This window comes from Anopheles nili, chromosome 2 (genome assembly GCF_943737925.1).
Source record: "Anopheles nili chromosome 2, idAnoNiliSN_F5_01, whole genome shotgun sequence".
In the NCBI taxonomy this organism is placed as follows: Eukaryota; Metazoa; Arthropoda; class Insecta; order Diptera; family Culicidae; genus Anopheles; species Anopheles nili.
The window spans coordinates 19,604,087-19,624,566 of NC_071291.1; the positions used below are offsets into that span (position 1 = coordinate 19,604,087).

The following is a 20,480-nucleotide window of genomic DNA, read 5'->3' on the forward strand; positions in this document are numbered from 1 at the left end:
CAACCAACCCTGAAGATGCTACTTTCCGCTTCTTGCTTGATTCTTGCTTTCTGCCTCTTCATGCGGTGGTGCTTTTGTTCGACTGCATCAGGTCAAGCGCATCTAGTTTATATGCCTTATCTCAATACTGCCAGATCATTCTGAATTTAATTTAAACCCTCATGTCACCAGTATTTTGCACGATATTTGGGTTTGATTATTGCACATGCAGCATACATTCATTATTGTTGCTAGATTTCAATATTATTAGCTATCTTGGTAGACAAAAATACCTTCCAACAACAATGCTTCCTCAATAAAGTATTCCAAACTTGACGTATAACCTGTACACCACGTCAACAGCCGCTATTAGATAATAATAAACCAGCCAAAACAACACAAAATGAACATTCTTACGAGAAATATTGCACAAAATTTGTTGAAATACAACAGTGCCGGCTTATTTCAAGCCGCAGCGAGAGGCTTTAGTGCCGCCAACCTTGACAGCAAAGAAATCGAGAAGCTAGTGAATAATAATAAGGTAGTAATTTTCATGAAAGGCAACCCGGACGCCCCGAGGTGCGGGTTCAGCAATGCGGTGGTACAAATTTTGCGGATGCATTCAGTAAAATACGACAGTCACGATGTGCTTCAGAACGACGCTCTCCGCCAAGGTATCAACAAATGGACCTTGATATCATTGATCATCTTCCTAGTTAGATTGCTAAACCTAATGATTCCATTCCATTTCAGGCATCAAAGACTTCTCGAATTGGCCTACTATTCCACAAATTTTCATCAACGGAGAGTTTGTTGGCGGGTGCGACATTCTTCTGCAAATGCATCAGAACGGAGAGCTTATCGAAGAGTTGAAAAAGGCCGGTATAGAGAGCGCTCTAGTCAAGGAAGGGGAAAAGTAGTGACTGGACCAAATCCGTGTGTTTAGCTTGTCGTGCTAATAAAAAAGGCGCAATATTCAAAACAGTGCATTTTTCTGTTCAAACACTGGACGGTTTAAGTTAGGCTACCGTAGATAAGTTGAATTTTCTCTTGGCATTCGGTTTCATTTCATATGGCAATTCCATACAATCTACATTGTAGGAAAATTTATACTTTAAAGATTTGATTGCAAGGACCAATAAGCTACACATTCTCCATTAGTGCAATTTCACCGGTTCAAATTTAGTTTTGTTTTAGCTGGGAAAATACCAGCGAATATATAGCAGGAATTGGAAAGATTTAAATCATGATAAACGCCATGCTTGATTCGACGTCAACCGGTTTTTTGTTGCCAATTTTGCCGCATGCGTTGCGGATGGCGTGAGGGTTTTAACCCTTTGCATCCTCAGCGCAGGGTTGCTAATGTTGCCACAAGTGGAAACTTAACATATATTATTGACGTTCATATTAAGTTCATTATAACTCGAATCAATGTATTGTGCAGTCAAAATGTACCGATATGTACAGTTTTTTTTAAGAATTGAAAGTAACGAATTTTTCGCAACATTTAAAAGAAACGGCTAGCTCGCGAAGGGTTGAAAAACAAAGTAGCTCTCGCGGCTCTATGTAGCCGGTGTCGCTGCTGTTGCTGATGTTGATCCACCGACCCACTCTCACGCTATAGCAACAAAATTCAAGTTCATTAAATCGTAGGTCGGTCGTCGGTGTTGTTGATTACAGTCTCTCAGGCCAGCCCTGTTCCTAGTGTTGCCCCTTTCATTTTCGCAGTTATTTCCGATCCGGTGGCCAGTCGTAACGTGGTCTCGACGAGCTCCGACGACGTTGTCGCTGATAGCTGTGCCCAGTACATTTGAGAGGTGTGTCTGCTTTTTCGTTTCTTGACAAAATGGCTCTACTGCGACTTGTTGCTGCCGAGGTAAGAAAATCTTTCCAACTGCCTACGTGTACCGGGTTGTACGTTCTTCCAGCTAAAACGAACCGGGTTAGGCTGCTTACGCCGATTGCGTAACGAAATTTGGACGAGTTCAAAGTAATCTATTAATATTTGAGGAGGTTCAAGGTCATCCGCGTTGTTTAAGAATCTTGATGTTTTTTTTCAAATAAGCAATCCACGTGTTACCGTACTACGCCATTCTCCGGCTCAAAGAAGGATCGTATTTTGTGCAACTCTTCGCATGCGGGAAATTAGCGAATCTCTATGGTTGGTGGGTGTTTTTTATATGGACAAAATTATATGGACTGCGTAGATTACATTCTATCTATCGTACGATAGCAGAGGGTTTTATCGTCTCCGCGGAACGTCACATGCGACTATGCAGACGTAATCATAATTTCGTTGTTTTCCGTATTGTATGCGTACGTTTTGTGATGCTAGACGAAGTGTTTTGGGACCGATGACGTAGAACCATTTGAAGGAAGTTGCAGCTAGACAAACAGCCTTCCTTGCCCCGCACCATCATCGTGGTGTCAGATATCATTCGCTTTCGCTTTGCTAATGAAACTCAATTGGCGCTCGTTTGAAAAAGAAGGGAGGCATGGCCAAGCGGGTTCAATCGGGTGACCATGTTGCCCTTCAGGTCGGGGAGTTGTTTTTGGGGAGTTGTCAATTTTATGGCTCGCCAACAGTTCAAAAGCACAAAAATTACAATTGTAAAGTTTTACCTTTCCGCCCCTCGTATATGTTGATGTTAATACAAGCGGCTGATCTGGAAAATGAATTTCTATACATCTTTTGCCTCGTCAACAGTGCCGCAATGTATTGCAACGTGGCTACAGTACGGCTTCCGCGCCAACGACGAAGATGTTCATCGACGGCAAGTTCGTCGAATCGAAGACGAACGACTGGATTGACCTGCACGATCCGGCCACGAACGAGTTGGTGACACGTGTGCCAAAATGCACTCAGGATGAAATGCAAACCGCCGTCGAGTCGTCCAAGAATGCGTTCAAGGTGCGTGACTACTTTTATGGCATCCAGATTTTGCGCAACAAATATTGAAATAATTTCTCCTTCTCGTCCCCAGACCTGGCGCCAGACGTCCATTCTGAGCAGACAGCAGGTGATGTTCAAACTGCAGCACATTATCCGCAACAACATGTCGGAGCTGGCCAAGAATATAACCAAGGAGCAGGGCAAAACGTTGGTCGATGCCGAGGGTGACGTTTTGCGTGGACTACGTAAGGGCTTTTCATGCCTTCATGCCAAAGAGGGAAGGTTTTATTTTCAAACTATGCTCACGCTTTCTCATTTTCGCTTATTACAGAGGTGGTGGAGCATTGCTGCAGCATCACGTCGCTACAAATGGGAGAAACGGTAAACAATATTGCTAAGGATATGGACACCTACTCGTACACGCTGCCGATCGGTGTCACCGCTGGTATCGCTCCGTTCAACTTCCCCGCCATGATCCCGCTGTGGATGTTCCCGGTGGCGATTACGTGCGGAAATACGAGCATTATTAAGCCCTCGGAACGCGTCCCTGGCGCCACGATGCTGCTGATGGAGATGCTCAACGAGGCAGGCTGCCCGCCGGGTGTCGTGAACGTCATCCACGGTGCACACGATTCGGTCAACTTCATCTGCGACAATCCAGACATTCGGGCTGTGTCCTTCGTCGGTTCCGATCAGGCGGGAAGATACATTTACGAGCGTGCAGGACGCAACGGCAAGCGTGTGCAGTGTAATATGGGCGCGAAAAACCACGGTGTCATCATGGCCGACGCAAACAAGGAGAACACGCTGAATCAGCTGGCTGGTGCCGCGTTCGGTGCGGCCGGACAACGTTGTATGGCTCTGTCGACGGCCGTGTTCGTTGGTGATGCGAAGAACTGGATTCCCGACCTTGTGGAGCGCGCGCAAAAGCTGAAAGTCAATGCTGGCCATGTGCCCGGAACCGACGTTGGACCAGTCATCTCTCCCCAGTCGAAGAAGCGCATCCATGAGCTGGTCGAATCGGGCACAAAGGAGGGCGCCAAACTCGTGCTCGATGGGCGCAACGTTAAGGTGGACAGCTTCGAGAAGGGTAACTTTGTCGGACCGACCATCATCAGCGACGTGAAGCCGAGCATGAAGTGCTACACGGAAGAAATCTTCGGCCCGGTGCTGGTTTGCCTGTCCGTTGACACGATTGACGAAGCGATCCAGCTGATCAACGACAACCCGTACGGTAACGGAACGGCCATCTTCACAACCAACGGTGCCACCGCTCGTAAGTTCGTGCACGAGATCGACGTCGGACAGGTCGGTGTTAACGTGCCGATCCCGGTGCCGCTGCCAATGTTCTCGTTCACCGGTAGCCGCGGTAGCTTCCTTGGTGATTGCCACTTCTACGGCAAGCAGGGCATCAAGTTCTACACTCAGACGAAAACGGTGACGCAGCTGTGGCGCGAAGGCGATGTGAGCCACACTAAGGCTGCCGTTGCTATGCCAACGATGAAGTAGGAAAACACGTGTTTTCCTGTGCCATTATCATACACAACGTAACACACACACACACCAACCGATAGCGACAGCGATAACGTGGGTCTTCCAGATAAAGTGCATTTAAAACGGTTCGTTTTTATAAAACAAATCGAAATAGCGAAATAAAGATGTCTCTAATGCTTTGCTCGAAGCGGCATTGTCATGATTTTATTGCATGCTGTTCATTGTTCGTTTTCTTTACCACGCTTGGAACGTATGAGATACTACAGAACGTTTTCAGTTATCAGAGATTTCATGTATGATATGTTTTAATGTGCTTTTAACCATCATGATTTAGAATAATTTGAATCATAATCAAAAGATGTTTTCTCCAACCGTCATGGCTTGATCCTGCGGTCGTTGCTTTGAAAATTCCGGAAATGATGTTATGAAATACTAAATGGTCAATTTTTTTAACTTCGGCGTATTGTTAGTTAAATTAGAATATCTACGAATTGGCTTGATTACAATATTAGAATATATTCAAATATGAAAAAGACCTTACTGCGCGCGTCAATCAAAGTACTCCGATTATTCGGGTCCCTCTAGCGGGAAACCGCTTCCCCTCATTACATCGACTAAGTTGTCGAACAAGTTAACCAACTGGAATGTGAGCTTAAATACGCTCTTTTTTGAAGAATATACCTTACATGAGCTTAATACCTTATATGAGATTAGTTAAATAAATTACATTAATTTGTTTTATTTTTTTTTATATTTGTAAGTTTCATTGTAAATTTCATTTCATTTATATTTTATATTTGTAAATTTTCCCTCCAGCTTTATCGGGCTGTCAGGACAACTGGTAGACAACGATTACTCTTATCATTTGTGCCTTACGGTGGTGCCTTGTACAATGACGAATTCGAATGCATGTTAGTAGTCTGCCGATTGTACTACCGCGATGGCATCCAAGCTGTGCATTTTTACAGCGCTAAGTGCTCTGCTTGGAGCTGCGCTGGCAACACCATCCGCAGGACGCACGGACCGTGGATGGATTTTGAAAATGGATCCACAATCTGTAACAACTTGCCTTGAGGAGTCTGCAAACTTTTTACTTCTCGTAACGTAATTTAAACACCGCTTAAAACCCGCATATTAGACAGCAGAATAATGTTTATTTTGAAATTTTTTCAGTGGGATTGGCGAGGATAAAACTAATGTTAACATTGGATGGGACGCCGACGAAGCGATAAGCATTCAACCACCATCCATCGTAATTGCTGGGTCCGAGAGCAGAAACATTACCGTTCAGGTTTCTTCAACGCAACAGGGTCGATTCCTGATACGACCCACGTTCATGCCAAACGACCAAATCGAAGACAATGGTCGGCTCTTTGTGCAGGTAAAGGTGGCCAAGCATCGCTCGCTGATAATCATATCGATGCTCATCGGTTGGACGTACACGTTGTGTTGGACAATTGGCGATTATTTTCAAGCCTGGACCAGCTACAAGCGCAAAAGCGTGGTAGGGTTGAGCTTCGACTTTTTGCATCTGAACATAGTCGGCAATATATGCTACGCGACGTTCAACGTTGTCCTGTTCTGGAACGAGCATGTCGAGGTAAAGCATGATGCTCGATTGGCAATCGTTTCGGTGATATATTATTCGCTATTTTCATTAGTCGGAATATTTTAGGCGCCACCCATTTGGACTGAATCCCGTGGTACCGAATGACGTTGGTTACGCAGTTCACGCCGTTTTTGGTAATCTCGTCCTGATTGCACAGTGCTACATTTACCACAGTGGCGGGAATCTTGTCTCCATGCCGGTGAAAGTACTCATGACAGGCTATCTGATACTTGTTGGCATATTCTGCAGCTTGGCAGCGGAACAGCAAATACACTGGCTCGATTTCTTGTACATACTGAGCTACGTAAAGCTGTCCACGAATTTGATCAAATACATACCGCAAGTATTCATGAACTATCGACGGAAAAGCACGGAAGGTTTCGCCATCTCGAACCGCATGCTCGATCTCGCCGGTGGACTGTTAAGCTTGACGCAGATGGCGTTAAATGGATGGAATTATGGTAAGTATTTTACCGCACGGGAGCGTGTTCACAATAACCGGCAAATTCTGCCTTCGTGCACGATTTTAGATGACTGGCAGTCGATCGTTGGAAGTCCGGTCAAGTTTGGTCTTGGATTCGTGTCCATTTTCTTCGATGTGGTGTTCATGCTCCAGCATTATGTGTGCTACAAGCACCCACAAGCGGACCTCAAATAGTTCAAATATAAGCGAAACCTCGTCCAATTGCGATCACAGCCAGAAGGCCTTTTCGTTGGTGGCGCTTATCGTAAGCCGGGTTTTATCACACGGCACATATTTGTCTTGTCAGGGTTGAGAAGCTCACAGCATCATCGCTGAAAGGCGGTAATCTCGTCGGACGCGATTTGTGGGCAACAAAAGATCTGCTTATCAGTCATTCACAGACGCTGGCATCATCTCTTGTTGGTGATACAGTGATAAACGGATACTGGTCAGCGAAGGGCTGTCCGTAGCGTCTTCCATGACCATCCTTTGGTTGCTGCTGTTGCTGCTGGGAACGGTGGGAGTAGATGCGTACTCGCGTAATTGGTCCTTGTCGATCGGCCCGCAGGCGTTCGTTGTGACGTATGGCGATTCAGCCGGCTGTAGCATCCAGGCCGAGTAAGTGTCCGTTGTCGTGATCCTTTCGCGGAAAGGCGCTTACTTTCTGCATCCCTTCTGCAGCGGCTACACGTCGGTTCCGTTTGAACTGCAGATCTACTGGCCGCAACATGACACCGTACGTGTGCTCTCCAACCAGACGATCAAGTTCCCGGTCGGTTGGAGCAACCATTCGGTCCCGCTAGAAGTGCAACCGTTGAAGCAGGGCCGCTTTGTACTGAAGCCAAAAATTGAACCTCCGCACGTGATCGACGACAGCAGGTTGTTTTTGCTGGTTAAGGTCGCCGCGTATAAGCCGCTGATCGCCATATCACTGCTGGTTGGGTGGGCATATACTGCCTGCTGGTCGGTGGGGTATTATCCGCAGATTTGGTTGAACTATCGCCGCAAAAGTGTGGTTGGCTTGAGCTTCGACTTTTTGTACATCAACATTGTGGGTCACGTGAGCTATGTCGTGTTCAATGCGTTCCTGTACTGGAACAGCTACGTCGAGGTACGAGGATCTTTGGGTATCTTTGGGTTTTTACTGGCACACTAATGCTATCGTTCTTTCGTTCGTGCAGGACGAGTACTATCGTAGGCACCGGTTTGGGTTGAACCCGGTGATTCTGAATGACATTGGCTTTGCCGCTCATGCTGTGTTTGGCACCGGATTCACAATTTTGCAGTGCCGGATGTACGACAATGGGGGCAACAGTGTCTCCAGGCCGGCGAAAGCGATCATCTGGTTGTACCTGATGATCATCGTCGTCACCATGTGCGCGGCAGCGTTAGATGTCATGCATTGGTTAGATTACTTGTATGTACTCAGCTACATAAAGCTTTCCACGACGATGGTGAAATACTTCCCGCAAGCGTACATGAACTATCGCCGCAAGAGTACGGAGGGGTTCGAGATTATGAATCGGCTCCTGGATCTTGCCGGGGGTTTGTTTAGCATACTGCAAATGGTGATAAATGCCTGGAATTTCGGTAGGTATAAGAAGGGATCAATAATGCAGAAGGATCAATAATGCATAGTGCAATTTCAGACGACTGGAAGTCTATTGGAGGCGACCCCGTTAAGTTTGGTTTGGGAATATTTTCTATTTTATTCGATTTCGTGTTCATGTTCCAGCACTACATCTTGTACAGGTACCACCTGCTTGATATGCAGCCCTGAAAGGACTCTCTTTCATTTACGAGTATCACATTTTTTTTTCTCCTAGAAATCGAAAGCCCATCAACCATCTGGAACTTTCAGAACCGGAAAAACCACTGAATAGATGAATTACTCTTAGGAAACCTTTGTGAAAATCAGAAGATTTTTTGTTTGAATGTCATCAATAAATTCGCGTCCAATAAAATCTGTCGAATTCTTTCCACAAATTGGCTTCGGAAATGCAAGATGTGATTGAGTTTTGGGTATATTTGACAATACTTTACATTACACTGATACATCGCTATTTTCTCGCAATAGTGGAACCCTTCTTCTCCTCGTTCCGCCTTCGGAATTTTCTCTTTTCCGTTTTCTCTGCCTGGCTTTATATCTCCTTCAAAGCTTTTGTAGTTCTTCTTTTTTGTTTCATAAATATTTTGAGGATGTATATGCGGGTTGCTTTATGCCTTCAGTTATCTTATATACATATAGAACTATATGACACCTAACGGTATATTCTCTATTCGAGCATGATGATTGAGTATGATAATACATTTATTCGACAGCCAGTTTCCTCGGCGTGTTATGCGTTTTGCGAATTTGTGCCTATTATTGTCAACAACATAGCTCATTCTTTGCGTGTGCGTTTTTTTCCCTTGCATGATCAACTTCCTTTACGCGCTTGCTAGAGCTTGTGATTACACGTTTTCGCAACACGTGTGCACCAGAATTTCTTTTTTCAGCTGTCCTTTAATTTACCGCCACCGGTCTAACGATGCTGATCACCCAGCCGATAGAAACCAGGCCCATGGAAGCTCCGTGTAAATCAATTCTAACTTTTAAACGACATAGTCTTTTAGCTATAATTTGAATACGTTTCATGCAACTGGTATTGCAGGGATGCAAACCAAGTTTTAGTAGTTGTGTTCCTTTTTTTCGATTAAATTGGTTTGTTTTCGAATATACCAAGCACACTGACTGCGTTCGCTAATATTTTACCTCCGTAGAGTAGCGCTCAAAAGAGAATAATGCTAATAACGCAAGCAAGCACCATTTTGATTTCGACAGAACGTACTCAATCCGATTAAAATATTGATATGTGCCTTTCGTTGACCGTAATGGAAGGTGGAATAAATCTTGTCCGGACATACTGCACTGCAGGTCCAACTGAAATGCAGCGAAAGGAAGTGCCGCAAACAAGAAGTAACTTTTATCCGCTTTTCGTAACAGGCTCATGAAGAGGAATGCAAATGCCACAACGTAGGAAACTGTTTTTCCCAGCTGCTTGGGAGGTTTCATGATAAGTTTTTTGCTGAATTTCTAATTTCTTGACGTATCTTGAACTTCCAAACATAGTATGGGTGAGATATCTGTGCGAAACGTAGCACAATTGTACGTGAGATAAATGGTTATTTCTTCATCAATTTTTCCGTTCATGCGCTTTTATCGGTTTACTTAGAAAACACTCTAAAAAGACTGGAGTCAAACAATTAAATGTTACAGAATAGTTAAAAACAATTACAATTCAACAGCCTTCAGGAAGGATTGTTTACAAAACAAAACACATTAAAATATCGGCGAACAAGGACTCGAAACATCCCTTATCATTCATGTCCTTGCTAGTCCCCTGCGGAATGTTGTATGCGTGTCCTTTTGTATTTTGGTCGGCGTCGAGACAACAATGGCATCTTTTTGATGATCTTTTAATGCGTACATGTTTAAACCTGAGCTGGTTTGGCCTTTCCTACGACCATGAGCATTTTCTGGAGGAACCGCGTCAGTGCCACTGTAAATGGGAAGTAGTATAAGCAAATGAAATGGCAATATTAGTAAATGAATCAGGAAAAGGTAGCAATACAGCTATTGTGATAGTATTATGTTAGTTAAAAATATTTCTTATAGTGCGTATAACAATATAGAGAAGTTTCGATCATGGTGCGAACTATTTATCGAAACGGGATGTGTTTTGTTACTTAAAATATACATTTTGTGCGGCTATTAACAGATTCGTAAAAACGTAGGTAAGATAGATATTTAAAATAGAAAATTGAAGATATTATTATATTTTTGCCTTGCATGATTACCATGGACGGATTGCGAATTGAGTGAAGAAATGGTAGTATAGTGCAAAATATCTTCAATTTCTTACATGCAAACTGGTGAGTTATAAAAACGAAACTAGGATATGTGAAACAAATGTTAGTATACGCATGTCAGTTCGTTCCGTTGTTCATCCTCGTGTTAGTAATAGAGCCAAAGACAAATACAAAGTAGTAGAAGAAAACGTAAAACTAATCGTAAACGATAAAAAACAAAAAAATGATAAAAACCTTTTCGCGCTTATTTCTGTTTTGGCCGCACCACCATCATTAACTTTTGTAAACACTGGGTAAATCCACCTGCGAAGACATTTCCGGGGAAAAAATAGGAAGAAAAAGAGAGAAAAGCATCGATAGAGCGAGAGGTAGGTTTTTGTTTTAGGTTTTGCAAACTATCATCAACAAGAGAGAAGAAAATTAATATCATTTAAAATTCCAACGCTACAGCCAATCAAATGTAAACGGGATTGGGAAAGGACGCCCGTCAGGACCGGGTTTTCGGTAGAAAGAAGCTTTTACTACTAAAAAGCTCATCGAGGACGAGGCAATCGGGACGGGAAAATGGAATAAAGGAGGACACACGGTTCAATTTTTTCCATCAGCCGTGCAACTCGCAGCTTTCCGGCTTCCCGGCTTACCCATCGAGCGGTTGAACCACTTCGGTTTGTTTCGCCACGCGATAAATATGCAGTAGACGGGGATGCTGGTCAGGATCATGAGACACCCGTATCCGGTCTCGACGGGGCTGGCAATCATCGGCACGACGGTGACGAAGACGGTCGCGATCAGATACAGGATGGGGAAGATAAGGTTCACCTTGATCGGACGGTTCAGCTTGGGCTGCTTCCACCGAAGCCACGGAAGGCACAAAACGGCGGCGCCGATGCTCAGCTGTAGGCGAGAGTAAGCGTTAAATCATCGGTGATGTCATTAGGCTGCATTGCAAGCTGCACTTACCCAAGTGGCAAATCCGACGTAGTTAATCAGCGCGAATATGTCGGAAACCGTCAGATAAAGCATGGACAGCAGCGCCATGATGAGCACCGCCGGTGTCGGTGTGAGACGCTGGATTTGGATCATGGTAAGGATTTCCGGCATCTGGCCTTCGCAGGCACCGGCGTAAAACAGCCGGGAAGAGGTAAGCAGAATGCCATTCACCGCTCCGAACGTCGACAAGGCGACAAACACTGCTCGGGGAAGCCACGTGAGCCAAAAGAGAAAAAAAGTAGAAAGAAAAGAGGAAAATTGAAGTGACGTTGCTGGGAAAAAAAAACGAGGGCGCACCGCAACGAACAAGCGAATCGAATTTCGATCCACGATGACGCGGCATGTCCTTTACCCGGTATCGTCCACGCAAACATGCCAAACACCCGGTCGGCGAAAGTGACTGCGACCGCCTCCGAACCGAGCACCTCTTCCGGCGACAGGATGGTGTAGAAGGACACGTTGGTAAACACGTACACAACCGTGACGAGCGTGCAGGAAATGGCGATGGCACGGGGCAGGTTCTTCACCGGGTCCTTCAGCTCCTCGATGATGAAGTTCAAATAGTTCCTGAGCGTGCAATCGCGAATAAGCGGATTAGACTGTTGTCGGAAGGCGTTTTGGTCGGTTGCCTGATGCCGATGCCCGCCGGCTAGCCTGGTCGCAGCAAATCTCATTTCTCATTACAGCTGCCAGGTCCCCGGTGGGACCATCATTAAGGACCCCGCAGGCAGGCGGCACAATGGCACAAAAACAGGACTAAACTCACCAGCCGTTATAGGCGAACAGGCCCGAGTAGAAGGACAATGCCAGTGACGTTACCTCGGTCTTGGTGTTATCGAACGTGAAGTGTTCCGTGTGGCCTGCGGGCGAGAGAGACAAAGGTAATGAGATCAGGCGACAGCTGGTCCAGCCCTTCGGTCGGTTCGTTGGGCTGAGACAATTGTTTAGGAAGGGCCAGCATACAGCAACACATCCATGCCCATGGCTGATGAGAAGTCGGGCGGTTTAAAGTTTCGCTGTCATTATCAAATTGACCGTCCGCGACCGATACCGTCACCGAATGATGTGACCTGGTGGGGTTTATGTTCTCATACCGTTCTTCTTCTTTTTATCGGCTGTATCTGCCGGTCGGGCGTAATCGCCGCTGCAGCATAAGCTAAATCAGCCTAATTGAACGTGGGCCGCCACCGGCAAACGGGCTCTCGCGATCGCAGATGATCGTTTTAACACGACGATGCCAAGTGTGTGCGCTCGCTTTACCGACAATAATCAGGACGACTGGCCAGACTGAGGAAGGATGTAAGGGGGCAAAAGGGTGCCGAGAAACCGTGATTTGTTGGGACAATTTTTGGCAATTCGTATTGAATGGATGCGGCTCGAGAATTGGCCCCCATTTGGCCCCTTCGTCCGTTCAGACAATGCACCGTTTTCGTTTCGGGTGCGGCTGAAGCTGAGCTTATCAGCGAGCATCAAAGCGCTCTATCATGGGATCTAAACGGGCCCGAGCTGGCAACCTTGGGGCAAGAATGTTGCCCTCACTCGGCTTACTTAGATTGTAAAAGACGCATGACGATGTTTCTTCTCAGCGCAAAAACCAATAAGCTCACTGGGGATTTGCCATTTCTAATTCTGTCATCCCTGGAGACGGTCCCGGTTCACGAACAAAAACAAATAAATAAATCTACCCCCTCCCACCCCCGTCAGGACCGGCTGTTTCCACGTGCCTGGACAGTGAAAGCTTGCGACCCTCGCCAAGCATTTGCGTGGGCCTGTCGTCAACGGAACGCACGAGAACGAGCTTCCGAGCCCGGTTTTTGCATCGTAACAGATGCACCTGGCGCGGCCGCTGATTTATGCTAACCATAGGCGCACGCGAACAGCGTTTGTTTGCATAACCGACCGGGCTCGATTCCCGGTTCCGATTCGCTACTTACCCTGGAACAGAAAGTAACCGCCGGCACCGATGATGACGAACAGAGCGAGCAGCTTCGCGTAGGTGAAGATGTCCTGGACGGCCGTCGCCCATTTCACGTCCCAGCAGTTGATGAACGTCAGCACCACTGTAAAAGTGCGTCAGCCGGGCGCGTGAAAACGGGGGGGAAAAACAAGAAAGAAACAAATAATCTCACAATGGGTCGAAATAACGGCCTTACGGATCAGCGCGCGATACAGCTTAACGGTGGCGGATTTGCATAAACGCCACCGAGCGTGGGATTTCGCCCGTAATCGATGGTGGCCATAGACCGTCGTAAATCGAACGGAAATTGACGGCCCGCGGAAAAAACGATTACTTACGGATGCAGCAGACGGCAAGCAGGCGGGCCGCATCCTCCGGTGGTTGGCATTCGGGGAAGAACGGTTTCAGGACGTACACGCTGAACGTGAGGGCGACGATGGCTTGCGAGCAAGGACGCACGATCATGCACTCGATCCAGAGCCGGATAAACGCCAGAAACGGACCGAACGTTTCCATGATGTACGCGTAATCGGCACCGGACTTTTTGATCATCGTACCCAGCTCCGCGTAGCAGTACGCACCAACCTGCGGAAGGATACACGCGAAAGGATTGCTTCAGCTTGGTGCTTTAAGCTTTCGTATGGTGGGTGTTCTCCTAAGACGGGAGAATATTTGTTTTCGCTCCATTTCAAACGGAAACGGCTCGCGAAAACACGGCATCGAGGAACGGAGACTCCGTCGGAACCGTAAACCGGTTGGAGCGGAGTGTGGCGTGACCGTGGCTTTAAGAAAGAAAACGAAAAAAAAAACCATTTCGCATCGAAAGCTTACACTTACCATCGAAAAAAGCCCCGACAGAATCCACACAATCAGCGACATGTTGACGCTGCCCGTGTTGATCAGGACGCCGGTCGGTGAGACGAAAATGCCGGACCCAATGATGGACCCCACGATCACAGTGATACCGTTGACGAGCGTCATCTTTGGCTTGAGGACGATGTCACCCCCACCGCCACCACCGTTGGCCGCGTCCCCGTTCGTACCCTCATCCTTGGCACTTTTCAGCGAGTCCTTGCGAAGCTGTGGCTTCTCGGTTTTATTCAACGCCTCGTCCTCCATGGTACTGTCGTGACGCGTTCCTCCGTGCGTTTGGGAACCGTGTTGGACGGATCTTGACGGTTTGATGCACGAATCTGGGGCGAGCTGAAAGAGAGAGAGAGAGAGAGAGAGAGAGCACACGCTCAACACTAATGGACGCTCTGAATAGTTAAGTGGCGTTCGACGCTAGGCCACGTTTTGTTAGGGCCACCGTGGTTGCTAGAGCCGCATACGTATCATTACAGGACGTGGCCTAAACGAGTGCCATTGTGCACTAATCAGGCTCAGGATGTTGGGCCACGAAATGGAGACTGTAATTTCCCGTCCACAGATCAAATGCAATTTGTGACACCGGCTAGATAACGCGCACTTTTGGACGGGAGATGTTCCGCCCGGAGCCACGGTCCCGAAACAGCGACCCGGAATCGGTCCGGTAAACAATCGCCGGTGTCAGCGGCTCCTTCGACAATGTCGAGAGGATGTTGCCGCTCTTAGGCTGTTGTTTGGAACGGCCGTGCTTTGTGGGAAACGGTGAGCGAGGCAGATTCAACGATAACGGATGGGAGTCGGACTCGGGACAGGGTGCCCGAAAAGTTGTACCAATTTATACCAGTCAATAATTTGCTGACCGGTTTTTATTTTAAATAAATTTAAATGAAATCGCATTATTTTACCGATAAACAAACAATGTCGATCTCGGGAGCTATTTTAAGTTGGCCCATTTTTTGGCTAATGGAACGCTCTCAAAAAAAAAGCCGGCATAACCCTGCTCTGTTCGGCATATGTTTCGTTCAGTTCGGCTCAACAATTGTCGCTCTCATAAACACCTGCAGCCAGCTGAACGCTACAACACGTTCATTATCCGACAGACGCATCTCTAAACCACCCTCATAACCCACTCAGGACCAGGAGTTTTTTGTTGCTGTTGTTGCCTCCAAACACTTCCACTTTGTCTAGCCCTGGCAGGCGTCACATCGATGTTCAATTGAGCTTCCGACGGGGGTAAAAACTTCTCCAATTAACAGACCTCACTAATCGACGCGTGGCGACGGCGTAAGCCCTTCCACGCCACATACACAGAAGGGCAAATGGTGCTCCGTGTTTTCTGTTTGTGCAGCTTTCCGAAGGAGGTCGAAATTGGCGCACATTTTCGACGACGGTTCAATAGGTAACGGACCCTGTCTTGCGACTCTGATGGAGTGAGTTCAAACAAGTCTTCGATAAGGTGGGCACGATTAACGTCACACGCTCTGCTCGGTGCGTAATACGCGTACGTGGAAACTATCGTTCTCCGGAGAAGTTTGTTGCGTAGCTAAATTTTTGAATTCCCGCAAATCCTTCACCTGGAGCGAAACCGCGAACACAGTGCAGCACAGCCGGTATGCGCTTATGCACGCCGTCCTTTACTACAGCAGACACACAGCAAAAAAAATCAAGGAACCACAACGAAGGATGTAAAAATCCCAACGCAAGGAAACTTTCAAGGTCAGCCCGCTTGAAAAGGGTTGAAACGCCGTTGACGGCTGCATTTCGCGTACGCACGACTAGAACGAGCATCCTCGACACGGCTGACGTACCTTTGGCGGTGCGTATTCTTTGCACAGAGATCGCAGTTGCACAAGGAATTGCTTCACCAATTCAAGGACACTTTATCGCGGCTCTACCGAATGCTGGACCTTTTCTTCTGCCCGATTATCGCCACTATTCACCTCCTAATGGTCACTCTCACTAGCACGCGTCCTTGCCTTGCAGCCGCGAGCAAATAATCCGTATCCAGCCGCGTACGGACACACACACGTGGAGGATATGTGGCGCGGGCTTTTTTTCCGTTCCACTGCGCTCGAGTGCCGTCTTTCGAATGCCTCGCGGACCGAACGGCAGCGTGTCTTCTAACGCCGTTCAAACGTTCCAAGCAGTCACTCAGCTCGGCATTCGAGCAGGAACTCACAAGAACGCTGCGTGCCGGTCCTCGCTTGAGTATGGTTCCGAAAATCACGCAGCCTCCACGGTACGGCACTCACGAGTACCGGCTGACCGTTGGCCACCGTCCGTCCTATACCTCTGGTGGGCTAGTGATAACAACACATCTCCCCGGCTTCCTAGGAGTTGTGACGTATGCGAATTCTATCGAGCAGAAGAATCTTCGTTTGCGTGTTTTTTTCCCACCCCATCCTTGCGTGAATATCAAACTCACTTTGAATATGCTTTGGAACAAGTTTTGTGTGTTTTCGGTCGAGCTTTGGACGCGCGTTTGCGGCGTCGAGGGTTGTTTTGGCAATCGAGCGAGATTGTGTGTGCTTTTTTATTTTTGCCGTTCCGCGGCAATGGAACGTGTTGAGTCACGTCACGTTTGGGATATTTTTTTAACGTCCTCCCCGCGCATCAATTCCACTCCCAATTGACCTCTGCGAGCGGAAGTTTTATGTTGTTCGCGGGTGTCATTGTTTGAAGGTTGCATAGTGATTAGAAAAAAAAAAGCATGTACTCTGTGTGGGCCTGAAGATGGCATCCACACCAACCGAAGCTCGCTGGGAAGCTGGAGCTCATTCGTATTCGGAAATGTTTCGATAATTAGCACGGATTATCGCTCCCGGGTTTCGATCTAAATATGCGTTGATTTCACCTTGAAAAAGCGATTAGGTGGCGTGACGAGCGGTCCTTGGGTGGGCACCTGCTTGCAAGCACGGACAGGACGTCTTGGTTATCTAAGAATGCAACCCAGCACGCAAACAGCGCTATCATTACGGCAATCACGGTATATGGATGCATTTATCTCCGTCAAGCCATAAAGAGGCAAAATTTTGAAGGTGATAATACGCGTTGCTCATTTGTTGAAGCATTCACTCGGTACGAAACAACTCAGAAGACGTAATAGAATTTTCCGCATTTGTCGCAGCGAATCGCTTGCGAATTTTCTTCCCCCAAAGCATCCCGTTCCGTTCCCCGTTTACGTCACGTGATGACAGTTCGCTCTGCGCTCGAGATAACTGTGTGTGTGCGTTTTTATTTAGCACGCGTAACACAACATGAAAAACGGTCTAACTTTCCCAATCCCTAAGGTACACACGCACAACTCCTCGATGGATCCGGATCCAATTTCGCATCACGTCACGCTCAAACATCGCCAATAATTGATGAGTCTCGAGCCTACTTCAGCTGACGGCATCATAATTGATGCTTTTTTATCTCTCGCTCACCAGTGCCTCACACAACGCTGCACGCCATTTGCCACTACCACGGGAAACACGTTTTTCCTGCAGGCGCCTACTGCGTTCCTTTCGGTAGGATGGATTTTCGCAACGAAACTGAAAGTGCCTACTGCGTCCACTGGGGGCTTTTCCCACCAGGGGTTTTTTTTTCGGGGAAACCACTTACACGGAGGAAAAACCGAAGATTTAAAACCACTGGCGGCCTTTTTGACGATTTCGATTTTTCTCAGCCCCTTCTCGTTCGACCTCCACCACCAGTACCAGCACGACGGTGGTCCACCAGTAAAGAGATGCTTACGGTACGCGTTTTCCCGAGCGAATGACGGCGTAGCTCGGCGAAGGACGACTGTCGGACGGCACCAGTCTGATCGCTGGTCGCCGGGTATGCGCGGTAACCGAGGGGCGTTATCCTTTCTCGCAGTGAGTGGCCCAGAATGAGCCCCGACGGTACGGACACTACCGGAACCGGTACGCGGTAGCGTCACCTTTTTCTCCTGCCGGATGTATGACGTGGGCGCTCGCTCACGGCGCATGCCCCATGGAAGCTGGGAAGCCTCCGTGGAAAGTAACAGTAGTCACATGTCTTGGCCACGCGTTTGTCTCGGGATGCTTCCTAGAACACGCGGCTTGGTGACCGGCTAGACGGTGATGCTTGGATGGTGCTTAAAAGGCAGGTTGCCAACCTCAACGGCCAGTGTTCCCTGTTTGGGAAAGCGTACGAGTCGAATTTTGGACCATTGCCGACGCGTAGAACGGATCCCTGCGTACCAACAGCGGCCAATCGTTCGTCCTTGTGACGTTCTGACGACTTGGGCCGAAGAAGCTGCGACCGGTGACCTCCCTGGGCAACCCTGAGCCGGTTTATTCACGTTTCCCGCATTACCAGCCGGGTTGTAGAGCAAAATTGTGTTTGTTTTCGAATCCGTTATCGGTCAGCTTGAACGCGCAGCCAATTATCAGCCTGACAGCGACGGAATCGTGGATGGACGAGACAAGAACCGCCATAAACCGGTGAACAGTCTCTCGCGCGAACTTTAACTCGTGCGTCATCAGCGTGATTGGCGCCGCCAAGTCTTGCCGGGTTGAGGGACCACTTTATCCGTCGCCTCGTGACCACTCTTTTTGATCCAACCCACGTGTTCGATTGGGGCACGAATTGGATGCATCTCGGCATGACGCGTTCACGCTGCACTTTCGATCGATCGATGCACCGTTTCCAGATGGGAGGGTTTTTTTTCTTCTTCTAACGGCTGATGAAACTTTTCCTCGCCTTTGCATCACCGGATGGATGCAGCCTAGCGTGCTATCGCGTCTGGTGGCCTGCGAGTGTCAATGCCGCCTGCGGTCATCAGTTGTTGGAACGCGAGAACGTGCTGCGGTTTTCAAAGCGTTTTCCCCCCACATCACGGTTACGGTGGGGCCCCGTGTTTGTCAATATTGGGGATTTCAGTCGCATTACGATTACGAACGCGGGTGTACTCACGCGAGAAAGAAGCAATTGTTGGCGCCAATGGTACGCGGATGGGTTGCACTGTCCCAATTACTCTGATTGCCTTTAGGTGGGGATGAAAATGCATCTCCCGGAAACTAGGACAATTTTTCAGCTTCCTCTCACAATCGGTTCCCTAATTGAGTAAGCGTTGAAAGAGACTCGATCGTAATTATGGTAATTACTTCGATCGGAGTATGATCACAAAATTCATTCATTACTCATATTCATCTCTGGCATGTATGATGCGATGCATTGCCCTGTATAATGTGTGCAATGACACGACGAGCGGTCACGGAACTATTACATCACAGCCAGATGCTGCGTCATGCTGTGCTGTGAAAGGTTCTAACGGTACTGCAGGGCACACGGGGGCAGGATACTCTTTCGAATAGTCTTCATAATTTATTATTACGCTACTACGCTCTAGCTTTCCCTAATGCCACACCAAACTGTTGACAACCAGTGCCAAGGGTTGGCTTCTAATATATCTAGGTGCAGTATACATTGAGACCAATTGTAGCCCCCGGGGGTGGTAAACCATTGCGCAACCCTGGAGGTGGTAGTGTTGCTGCTTATTAGTGCCCATTACCCCGACATTGACCGTTTCTTGATCGAAAGCTCAAGATCATAGTGCGGTTGCCGTAAGCACCGTGTCTTTTCACTTTCATGCTCGTCTGGGCGGCCAGCGTTAAGTACAGCCAACCGGTGTTGCTACCCAGCACCCCTAAATCTACTCCAGTTAATACTGGGCCAAGTTGTTATCAGCTCACCATCACCTCGATGCTCACGGGCTGTCGTGGGGTGGTCGTCGTTGGTCAACGCCTTGCTTCGTTATGTCAACTGCGAAGAGGGCTAAATGAATGGCGGATCATAATTATCAACTATAATTGCGGTGCAAATTGCGCTCCTCGATTAAAGCTCCACTGTGCAAACAAACCGGTGGTTTGACGAATAAACGAGCAACTTGACGCGCCTGTTCAGGGAGAATATTCTAACTAGCTAACAGTTTAACTAGACGATGGTTGAGGCTGTCAAGCAAACATGTTAATGATTTTGATAATTAATATAGTTATCAAAGCTGTTTTTGAATTTGATAATTTGAGAATGATTAAAGCGGTCTCAAACTTGGCAGTATATATGATCAGAAATGAATTAGGATAAAATTATCATGTATATAAATAGTTTGCTAATGATAATGCGATATTTTTTAACGATTGATTTCATGGTATCTTTAATAACGTTTAGCTAACATTTTAATTTCCAGCAGACACTTGTAATAACGATATCTTAGAGCAGAGTCAAACAGCATAAAAAATTAGTATTATTTTAATTTCAAAATTTATGCATAAAAAACGATTTTTCCAAACATTTCCATTTGATCTCTAGAAGATAAAATTTCAAGAAAAATTGAATGAAATATTTCATTGCGGAGTGAAATATTTCA

General features: G+C 47.2%; 4 protein-coding genes across 4 annotated transcripts; 3 read left to right on the forward strand and 1 right to left on the reverse strand.

Moving 5' to 3' along the window:
- Positions 1-382: 382 nt before the first annotated feature.
- Positions 383-943, forward strand: LOC128731986 (glutaredoxin-related protein 5, mitochondrial). Its single transcript, XM_053825146.1, has 2 exons — positions 383-653; positions 733-943. Exons 1-2 carry the CDS (start codon positions 383-385, stop codon positions 897-899), a joined length of 438 nt encoding a protein of 145 aa, XP_053681121.1. The 3' UTR covers positions 900-943.
- Positions 944-1,703: 760 nt separating this feature from the next.
- On the forward strand, positions 1,704-4,567 carry LOC128721459 (probable methylmalonate-semialdehyde dehydrogenase [acylating], mitochondrial). The gene is made up of 4 exons (XM_053815216.1): positions 1,704-1,855; positions 2,687-2,890; positions 2,964-3,117; positions 3,204-4,567. The coding sequence occupies exons 1-4, from the start codon at positions 1,826-1,828 to the stop codon at positions 4,379-4,381; spliced, it is 1,566 nt and encodes a 521-aa protein (XP_053671191.1). The 5' UTR covers positions 1,704-1,825; the 3' UTR covers positions 4,382-4,567.
- Positions 4,568-5,306: 739 nt separating this feature from the next.
- Positions 5,307-8,325, forward strand: LOC128731398 (cystinosin homolog). The gene is made up of 7 exons (XM_053824520.1): positions 5,307-5,470; positions 5,540-5,966; positions 6,028-6,436; positions 6,506-6,534; positions 7,620-8,028; positions 8,088-8,190; positions 8,265-8,325. The coding sequence occupies exons 1-7, from the start codon at positions 5,307-5,309 to the stop codon at positions 8,323-8,325; spliced, it is 1,602 nt and encodes a 533-aa protein (XP_053680495.1).
- Positions 8,326-8,394: 69 nt separating this feature from the next.
- Positions 8,395-14,356, reverse strand: LOC128730258 (Y+L amino acid transporter 2). Its single transcript, XM_053823294.1, has 8 exons — positions 14,075-14,356; positions 13,576-13,822; positions 13,215-13,340; positions 12,047-12,140; positions 11,633-11,847; positions 11,251-11,480; positions 10,932-11,184; positions 8,395-9,980 (listed from the first exon to the last, which is right to left on the reverse strand). Exons 1-8 carry the CDS (start codon positions 14,354-14,356, stop codon positions 9,913-9,915), a joined length of 1,515 nt encoding a protein of 504 aa, XP_053679269.1. The 3' UTR covers positions 8,395-9,912.
- Between the last annotated feature and the right edge of the window lie 6,124 nt (positions 14,357-20,480).

Bases quoted from the DNA above. Each gene is read 5' to 3' on its own strand.
- LOC128731986 (XM_053825146.1), top strand. From the start codon at position 383: ATGAACATTCTTACGAGAAATATTGCACAAAATTTGTTGAAATACAAC. The intron at 654-732 runs GTATCAACAAAT...ATTCCATTTCAG, and splicing joins GAACGACGCTCTCCGCCAAG to GCATCAAAGACTTCTCGAAT.
- LOC128721459 (XM_053815216.1), top strand. From the start codon at position 1,826: ATGGCTCTACTGCGACTTGTTGCTGCCGAG. The intron at 2,891-2,963 runs GTGCGTGACTAC...TCTCGTCCCCAG, and splicing joins CGTCCAAGAATGCGTTCAAG to ACCTGGCGCCAGACGTCCAT. The intron at 3,118-3,203 runs GTAAGGGCTTTT...CGCTTATTACAG, and splicing joins TGACGTTTTGCGTGGACTAC to AGGTGGTGGAGCATTGCTGC.
- LOC128731398 (XM_053824520.1), top strand. From the start codon at position 5,307: ATGGCATCCAAGCTGTGCATTTTTACAGCGCTAAGTGCTCTGCTTGGA. The intron at 5,471-5,539 runs GTAATTTAAACA...AAATTTTTTCAG, and splicing joins AACTTTTTACTTCTCGTAAC to TGGGATTGGCGAGGATAAAA. The intron at 6,535-7,619 runs GTCAAGTTTGGT...TCGTTCGTGCAG, and splicing joins AGTCGATCGTTGGAAGTCCG to GACGAGTACTATCGTAGGCA.
- LOC128730258 (XM_053823294.1), bottom strand. From the start codon at position 14,356: ATGGAGGACGAGGCGTTGAATAAAACCGAGAAGCCACAGCTTCGCAAG. The intron at 12,141-13,214 runs GTAAGTAGCGAA...TCTCGCCCGCAG, and splicing joins CGGTTACTTTCTGTTCCAGG to GCCACACGGAACACTTCACG. The intron at 11,848-12,046 runs GTGAGTTTAGTC...TTGCACGCTCAG, and splicing joins CTGTTCGCCTATAACGGCTG to GAACTATTTGAACTTCATCA.